Source organism: Arachis ipaensis, chromosome B04 (assembly GCF_000816755.2).
Source record: "Arachis ipaensis cultivar K30076 chromosome B04, Araip1.1, whole genome shotgun sequence".
Classification (NCBI taxonomy): Eukaryota; Viridiplantae; Streptophyta; class Magnoliopsida; order Fabales; family Fabaceae; genus Arachis; species Arachis ipaensis.
In genome coordinates this window covers 104,218,009-104,228,091 of record NC_029788.2, presented here as the reverse complement: position 1 = coordinate 104,228,091, position 10,083 = coordinate 104,218,009, and the positions used below count along the sequence as shown (strand labels likewise).

General features: G+C 35.5%; 1 protein-coding gene across 1 annotated transcript; it reads right to left on the bottom strand.

The window, feature by feature from the left end:
• LOC107639691 (pre-rRNA-processing protein TSR2 homolog) lies at positions 7,007–9,015 on the bottom strand (the record flags this gene model as incomplete). Its single annotated transcript, XM_016343261.2, is given in 4 exon segments — positions 7,007–7,485; positions 7,972–8,088; positions 8,773–8,861; positions 8,942–9,015. Coding segments are annotated over 3 exon segments (408 nt in total). The 3' UTR covers positions 7,007–7,239.

Below are 10,083 nucleotides of genomic sequence, written 5' to 3'. Positions count from 1 at the left end.
CATCATTCCAAGCTCTACAGCTCAAGTTATCCTCCTTGGAAGGTGAAGAGGTCAGTTGGCCTTGCTGCAGGTTGATACTATGTTCATCTTTGCACTTTCGGGGTAAGTTTTCTCCCTCAGATTTAGTGTCCACCATGTAGTGCCATATATTCTTGGAAAGCTCTAGATTCCTACTTTCCAATGCCTCTTGAATCACCTCATTTGGAGTTTTGTAGCTCGAGTTATTCTTGTAGGAGTGTGAAGAGGTCAGGGTTGCATATCCTCTTTGCTCCTCCTTGAGTCTGTTTCCCTCTTTTGCCACCTTGGGGTTATGATTATTCTTTTAGTGCTTTTATTGCTCCTTCTCCTTCATCTTTTCACCTATCATCAACCAAACAAATACATCAAAGCCTTGGCATAATCATAAACTCTTGCTTCATTCATATTATCAACTAAATCTTGCAAGAAATCAAATGAAAATGCATAAAATTACCAATGTTTGATTGAATCAAGACAAGCATGAAATTCTCACTCAAACACTTACTTATTGCCTAAAAATGCATGAAAACCAAGTAAAAACTAACGAAAAAGGCTTGTGAAACTAGCCTAAGATGACTTGTCAGCAGGCTCTACTCTTTGGGCGCTGGAAGTTTGGAAGAGTGCAGGTAGCTGGCGTTGGACGCCAGTTTTGGGCCTTCTAATCCAAAGCAAAGTATGAACTATTATATATTGCTTGAAAGCTCTAGAAATCAGCTTTCCATAGCCGTTGAAAGCGCTCCATTGGGTCTTCTGTAGCTCCAGAAAAGCTCTTCCAAATGCAGGTAGGTCAGATTCGGACAGCATCTGCAGTGCTTTCTCTGTCTCTGAATCAGACTTCTGCTCCAGCTCCTCAATTTTAGCTAGAAAATACCTGAAATTGTCCAAAAACACAAAAACTCATAGTAGAATTCAAAAATTTGAATTTAACACTAAAACCTATAAAAACTTAATAAAAACTGAACGAAAACTACTAAAAACTATATGAAAGTGATACCAAAAAGCGTATAAAATATCCGCTCATCATTATGCTTATCTAACACATAGAAATAAGAATATATGATTTATCAGCGTCCACATCACTCACTTCATTAATTGTTCGTATCAAATTTAACGGTGGGACACATTGATTTTTTTTTTTTTTGGAACTAAAATAGGATGTTTGAAATGTTAGAGACTAAATTAAGATTTGGCCCAAATGTTAGGGACCAAATAGCATTTACTCTTCTTTATAAGTATAACATAAGCGTTGAATAAGAAAAAAAATATCCAAATATCAAGATTTATATTACAAAAAGCATCACAGTAAAGTTAGCAAAAATAGTCAAAGTATAGATCCATATAAAATAGCAAGACATTCAGCAATAATCTAGTAACTACTCTTTCAGCATTAACAAATAGTTTAGGAGTGAGGGAATTACAAACATCAACATTCAACAACAATCAAGTCAAACTACACCAAAATAGAGATTTTGATCATTTGAAACTTAAAAGCCTATCGAAAAGGAATATTATTGTTGCTGCTACTTACTGGGTAGGGAAAAGGAATATTACCCATTTTGATATCACAGAGAGGGGGAGAAGAAACAAGCAATTAAGCAAAGCAAAAACTCTAAGAGAGGGAGAGAAGAAGAAACTCATTGCGTCGTCAGGGAGGAGGAGCAACCACCGTGTCAGGGAGGAGGAACAGCCACCACGTGCATCGTCCACCGCGTCAGGAAGGAGGAACAGCCACCGCGCGCATCGTTCATCACGAGAGGCAGCCACCGTGTCGTCCAATGATTTTGTCTTCTCCGGTACTCACAGACTGGCAAGTGACAATAATGGCGAAGAGTGAACACCGTGTGAGGTCTGAGGCAGGACCTTTTTCAATTTGGGACTTTTAAGCAAGGTTCTAAAAATCAGTCTTGGTGAAGCATCCATCAAGACCAAGGTTATGAAAATCGAACCGGTCATCGAACCGTTCTAGCTACTGGTTCACTGGTTCATAGGTTCAACCGGTTCGACCGTGGTTGAACTGAAAAAATTATTTTATAATAAAATAATAAATAAAATATAAATAAACACATTAAAACATAATTATAATCTAATATAAAACTTAAAATATCATCCAAATTAAAATTACTACATAAACCATCCTCTCTCTGGTTTACTTTGCCCTTCACAGAAGCATTGTGACCAATACTAGAAGTAGATGTTTACAAATATCATGGAATCCCAGAGCCATATGCCTGGGGAAATATAAATCCACCATAAAGAAGCAAAAGGAGTTTAGTAGGTACATATGTTGGTTGAACCGATGGATCAACTGCATCCGTCCAGAAACCCGAGCCTCAGTTTCGGTCGGGCGCAAAATTTACATTGGTTGTGTTGTGCAGCAAAATACATGCCAAATTACACAAATGATGGAACCCCCTCTGTTAAGTGTTAACTTATCAACCAGAATACTGTGCGCTCGGCTTAACATCATGTTCCTGCAGAATGGGAAAGTTGCAGCCCTAGTTGCTGCTTCATGTGGCCAAGGATCAACTTGTTATCAAGCTCTAGAGGTGCTGTGGATAACTGTAAAGAGTAACAACAAACAACATAACAAGTAAAAATCACTACTAGTTAAGATACCAAAGTAACTATAGCTATCAGATCATGTAGATTCATAGTTAACATTATTTCTCCTATGAGGGTACCCTTGGTACAAGCAATTTGACAAATTGAAAACTGGTGTTTCTTTCTCAAGACTATATTTATATTCATAGTTGTTTAGATAGAATGTTTATATTAATGGTTGATCAGAAAAGTGCATCAGACTATTCAAAATTATCCAAATTTAATAAAATTTCCAAGAATTTGAAGCTCTAGCACAGTCAACTCTTCTTTAAAGTTGAATAGTGGTGGAAATGGACGACCATTTAGCAAGTGAGCATTGGGTTCACGGAGTTCATCAAAGAATGGGTGTGCACAAGCTTCTAGCTGCAGAACAAAAGTAGAACCATCTTCAAACTTCTAAATTATCTTTTAATTTATGCATATGTAAAATTAGCAGCCAATAACTAAACAGGTAAATCATATTTGCAGCAATTTCACGCACTGCAATACATCAGAGACTAGGGGAATACTGTAGAAGCCAGGAAGTAAGATCAATTACTTCGGGAGGCATCTTTTTGTGGAATATCTACAAAATAGTCATGTTTTAGAATTCCCTTTCTATCTACTCAACTTTGATTTGATGAAAAAACATGTCACAGAAGGGAGATAGAAATGCAAACCGAACATTAGAAGTTTATGATTGACTTTCTGATTTGTATTGCGCAACGGAGGCTTTGACGTTCCCACTGTGGCTGCGCGATGGAAGGGAAGGAAGGTTGCGATAGCTCCTGCGCAATGGAGAGGAAGAGAGCGAGCCCTGTAGCGATGACGGCAGCACGAGGCGGTGGTTGGACGGAGGTGAGGGACGACCAGGAGCTCGATGATATTGGGAGGAGTCCTGTCGTGTGAGAGAGGCGTTCTGGACTTCTGGAAGCTGGATCTGGGCATCAGGATGGAGTTAGAGCTAACTGGCTAAGTGCAGAGGTTGAAACGGCAACGTTTGGCTATCCATTCAAAAAACCAGCTGGGTCACGATTCGATTCGACCGACTGGTTCCCGGCCAGTTCACTAGTTCAAATTCGATTTTTAAAATCTCTGGTTTTGCTATTTGTCCGAGTCGTGTTAATTCACGGTTCAATCGATTCGATCGGTCTGTCCGAACCGATTTTCAGAACTTTGCTTTTAGAGCCAATCCTATTCCAATTTTTTTAGGGCTTAATTAGGGTATTTTTTTGTAATTTTAAGGTTGTGAGCTGAAATTATATTGAAGAATTTAGGGCCAACCCTAAAATCTTGGGCTCAATTGACACTACTATTTATATATGTATGAAATTCATGATATTATATATTTTATTTTATAGAATAACAAAGAATCACTATACACAAAAAATTATTAGTTCTTTTTTATTTGAGAAACGAATAAGAATTTTGTGTAAATATAAATAAATTGGGATTAAAAAATATCTAGTTTGATAGGATATTTATAAAGGAGAGGATAATTTATTTATCACTCATAAATTTTTCAAAGACAAATAGTGGATTTTTTTTCTTATTGTTGGGGAAGTATTCCAACGTTAAGTGGTTGATGATCTGTAACTGATACTTAGAATAGTAGAGGAAAATAGTGAAGTATTCCCCAAGTCAGGTCGGGCATAGATTGTACTACTCGCACTCCAAGCAAGTTGGGTAGGCTGACCTGTATCTTCTTAAAGCATGCCTTAGTGGGTATCGGCTGCTCTTTTCAATTAGAGTAGGCTCAATTTTAGTAGACTAACTTATTTGGGTTATGACTTTTATTATTTGGGTCATAATATGAATAGTATTTGGATAAGTGATAAATAATCCTTTATCTAAGTGCATTTTTTCTAATGATAAATAATCCATCTAACGAAAAGTTATTGTAATTAGATGAAACCCCCTTTCTCCTAATTGGATAACCCTAAATACTAATGGGTCAGCAGATGGGAGATTGAAGAGAGCTGGATGTGGAGGCTTATTAAGGGATAGAAGAGGGAGTTGGATCGCATGCTTCTCCTTTTTCATTGGTGATTGCTCAGCATTTAAAGCTGAATTACGAGGAGTAATAACAAGATTGGAAATTGCCTAAACTATGGGAATTAGAAGACTGGTGGTGGAAAGTGACTCTCAAGCTACTATTTACATTATTAATGATCAGAAAGATATCAGCAACCATCCAAATGTCCTAGTCAAAAACATTAATCACTGAAAAAATAGAAACTAAAAAATACTTTTTCGTAAAAGTTTAGATCTTGATCAAGGCCTTTACTTTTGGAATACTATGGGCATGGTATAGTGTTTTTATAGTGTGGTGTGATGCGTGAGCATTTTATAACATTTTTCTAGTTGTTTTTATAGTGTTTTTAGTTAGATTTTATTAAGTTTTAGTATGTTTTAGTGCAAAATTCACCTTTGAATGCTACTTTAAGTTTTTGTGGTATTTTTATGATCTTAGGTGAATTTCGGATGAATTTGGCAGAGTCTTGTGCAGAGACAAAGAAAGGATAGCAGATGCTGTCAACTCTGACCTCCTTGCATTCCAACGAGCATACTTGAGCTACAGAGGTCCAATTGATACGGTCTCAACAGCGTTAGAAAGCTAACTTTCAGAGCTTTCCAACAATATATAATAGTCTATACTTTTCTTCTAGAATCACAGCCAAATCAGGTGCTAAACTCCAACTCTGGCGTTTAGCGCCCAAGAAGGAGTAACTCCCAGCGCTGAACGCCCAAACTGGCGTTCAACGCCAGCCAGGGAGCTAAAGCTAGAACGCACTCCTCCCCTATGGGCGTTCAACGCCCAGATTGGCGTTCAACGCCAGCAAGCAACCGAAGCATTCACCAAGTGAGCCCCCAAAGTGGATTTTAGCACTCCTTAGGCCTATCTTATCTTACTTTTGTAATTTTGAATTTAAAATAATATCTTTTAGGTTTAGCATTTACTATTTAAAGAGGAGATCACTTAGGTTTACATTCAGATCTTCTTTACTTTTAGAACTGTTTTCACTGTAAGTCATGAGCAACTAAACCTCCTGGTTAAAGTTAGGAGCTCTGTTATTTCTATGGATTAATATTATTACTTTTCTATTTTAATATATGTTTGGTTCCATTCGAAGGTGTGACTCGTTCTTAATACTAATGAAACTGGGTGGAACGGAAGTATGACCCTTTTTTTACATGAGTTCTTGTGATACTTGGCCAAGGTCATTCGAACTACAGCTTGAGAACACACCTCCTAGATGGCTAATCCACAACTCATTGGGGACATGGAAACATCTGTTCAGCCGGGTTCTGGGTGATTAGGGTCTTTGTGGTATAAACTAGACTACTGAACTTCATCCTCTGATTCGAAAGTAACTAACCTTGTCTGTGGCGTCTTAGTAGGATCAGACGAGATTAATCACTAAGGGATTAGGGTTAATCACTTACAGTTTGTCATGGAATAAATCATTCATTGTTAAAATAGTTAATAAGAAGTATTAATCCGAAAAGATAAACATCTCCGAGACCTTAACTTTATCTCCTATTTAATTGTTTTATGCGTTTTCAAACAACCATCATCTTTTACTATTTGCCTAAGTCCAACAAGATAGCTATTGCTTGCTCAATCCAACAATTTTTGTGAAATCGACCCTCACTCACCTGAGGTATTACTTGGACGACCCGATGCACTTGCCAGTGAAGTTGTGCGAATTCTAATTTTACACACCATGGTGCGGGAAAGAAGATGAGCGTCTTTGAGAGGGAAAAAACAAAGATGATATTCTTCTGTTTTCTAATTCTCCTCCCTTCCCCTTCCCCTCCACCTCTCCCTCCACTACTTTTTCCTTTTTCTTTTTTGGCTCTGAAGACCAACGTTTAGTTTAGATGAAATTTTAAAATCGGCCAATTTTTAATTAGCTTTGAACCAATTTTCAGAATATTGAGTAACTTCTTTTTTTTTTTTCTCTATAACGTTATTTTACCATTTTTTTTTCTTAGATTTGTGGTGATAAACTCAAATAAATCTATTAAGGTACCTAATTGCAGTTCGCAATAAGAGCCTAAGGACTTTCTTCAAACTAGCCTTTCATATCACCAAGATTTGGATTCCAAATTATTTCAATAACTATCTCCAATTTCAAATTTTCATTATAAGTTACTCCGCATTCCGCACAATAAAAACAGATCGATGCCTCGGTTTATTTCCTAAAATTAGAAACTCTAGAAGTCCAGCCTGCTCCAAAGGTAATAAATCCATTTTATTCACTTCTTGCAAATAGTGAAATACTTGGTTAATATACTTAGATGTAGTAAAAATTCAAGAGAGTGCAGGATACTACTCATGTAGGAGCAAGAAAAAATAATTCAGTCAATGCATTGAAGAATAAAAAAGTGCTCGGAAAATAGATGCGAGGATAACACAATTCAAGGCTTGATTTCATATTTTGCATAATGGTTGCGAAAACTAAAGGATATATAATATTAGGAATGTTAGCATTGAGGTATTTTACTATTTTTAAAGACCTCGGGCTTAGAGGATTGATTCCTTTAATAACCAAACAAAAATTAATTAGCTTTGAGGTAAAAAAAACCCAGAAGAATATTGCACCATCCTAAAGGAAAATTTGAACTATTCTTCGTCTAATTTTTTCTAACCTTATTTTTTTTCTTTGAAACTACAACCCATCCATCCTCTGCTTCACCTGCATCCTTTTTGAGAGGCTCATCATAAATCCGCATGTTACACGAACTCATGTTTGATTCAGATTTTGGAATGTCCACATCCATGTTTGAAGAAGTAGCTTGCCTAGCACTACTTTCACCATTTTTACCACTTTGGACATCATCATCTTCCTCATCCTCATCATCATCCTTATCATTCACAATCTATTTCAAAAAAAAAATCATAAGAAAAAAAATACTACTACTACAAAATTCAAGTAATGTGGATGAGCTTCCAGTTGTATCTTAGCAAAGATGTAACAAGAGAAAATGTTCACGTGTCAACCAACAACAAAACTTTTTTCATTATATGTGGGGTTGAGTACATGAACCAAAATGACACCATGATGCGCTATTATGAATCATGTCTGAACATTTAAGCTCATTTAGAAATTAGAAGTTATAGAATTAAAATATTAATGTTTCTCCTCCTATAATATGACCTAAATATAGTATGGGCAAAGCAAACTCATGCATCACATTCCCATCAAATAATATACTTTAACGTTGCTCCCTCCAAAATATCCAGTCATATAGGACAAGGAAAAGCCTAAATCAATCATATACATAAGTGTAAATGCAAATTTATAGAATAGCAATATAACACAATCAAGGTTCATACTCATTCCAAAATATTATGTTGTCATTTACCTGTGGCACTGCACGAGGATGCGCAGCTTGGTTAACAATGGCCTGCCTATAACGCTCAATGGTCACAAAGTTTCCTTCTAAGCATTCCTCGTGCATAACCATTAGATTTTCAGCTACCTACATTAGTTCGTAATAATAACATGAACATGAAAAAATGAGAATCACAAGAAAACACTGCAAATACTCAAATACATCACAAAGGAGTCATTAGCAGTGGCATACACGGCTTTAATTTCTTTTAAGTTTGAAGAAATGACCTTAGGACACAGTTCACATTAAGTTTAATCTATGCTGCAAATGAATATGGACACCAGAGCCCTACTTAACTGCTTCTTTTCAAATAAAATACATACAAAACAAAAGGTATATCAAGATTTTAAAATACAAAATAGAAACATATGACATGTACATGAAAATTGGTGACTAATGATATGTTCATTCCAAAAACTAAAGACTAAATAGACTACTATTAATTATGCCTATGATGGCCAAATATTAAGTTTTCAGTTTCCACCTATGAATAAAAAGACAGGGAAGACTGATGTGATCGAGGTGGTAAAAAAATGCAACCCTCTCCAAAGAGAGTTTCCTAAGATTCAAACCCTCAACCTTGTAGTTAAAGTTCAACTAACATTCAACCCACTTCCATTGAGCTTAACAAATTAGGTAACTTTATTTTCAAACACTGGTAAACTAACAATAACAACTACCATTTAACCCTTAATTATTGCAAACAAGCAACATGAGCAAAATTCAACAACAAATAATATGTATTAATCCAATAAAGAAAGCAAGATGCACCTCTTCAGTGCTGCCATCCTCAACCACTACATTGAGCGAAATCATCCCATCATAGAGTTTGTCCTCCAAGTCATCAATATAAAGCGGTTCTGCGAATCATTCAAAAAATAAAAATATTAAGAATCTAAAACAAAATAACAATAATTGAAGCAGTGTAATAGCAAGCAACCTCTGGATTGAGTGAACCAGGAGAGGATATCGGTGGCGAGGTTATCGGCCTTGAGGCGGGAGTCAGGGCCACCCATCAAAACTAAACTTTTTTAATATAATTAAAGCAAGATTTTGAAAATTAAACTAATCGAACCGTTTTGGCTACTTTATCAAAGGTTGAAAGGTTCAACTAGAATCAACCGGAATAACTAGATTATAATAAAATAATATATGAAATCATAAACAGTTACACAAACACACAAATATATTCAAATGTAAATCAATAAAATACACAAAAAACAAAAATTCAAAAGCATTGCATTTGTCTCCTATTCTTAAAGCATAGGTACCCTTCACAATTTTAACACTTCCTACGTTGGTTGTTAGGTGCAAAACATGTCACTGTAGTTCTTTTATCAAAATAGCTAGGGAATAAGAGATGCATATTAGTATTCAAGGATAAAAAACTGAAAACCAAAACTCCATGAGCAGAGAAAATTAAGCAATTGCTTGAACATTGAGATACACAATAGTAAATAAAGGATGGGATTCAATGAAATTTTCAATTGTAATTATCAAATTTGGAAGAATGCTTTGCAATGCAAATAAAGATAATGGGTATTGAATAATAATATGCTTGCCTAAGAGCAAGAAAGTGATATATATGACAAAGTTGATGCCACTTTAATCCCTGATGGCCTTCTTACTTTCAAGAATTGCCTATCTTTAAACAAAGGCAGTTCTCCTTTAAAATAAAAAGATTATGATCACTCTTTAGTTTTAATGCTTAGTCATTGAGTCAACTTCTCATTCCCTCTAAGTTTCAATGATTCAATGACAATTATTAAACAGCAAACAAGTCAAAGCAATCACAAAATTTCAGTAATTACTAATTTTAGTTTAGATATTTACTCATTTTGTAACAAACAACAACAGCCAACAAATCAACGTCACAAAATCTCCAATACATCTAAAGAATAAAGATCAGTATATCAGTAATCACTTAAATTATTTCATACATATAGTCATAGTTCTGAATTAGTAGATTAACAAAAAGTCAGAAACTTATCACTAATTATGATAAACAAATTACATAACATAGGAAGACTTTCACATATACCAGTGTACTTGACTGGTACACTGGTATACAATAAATAATAG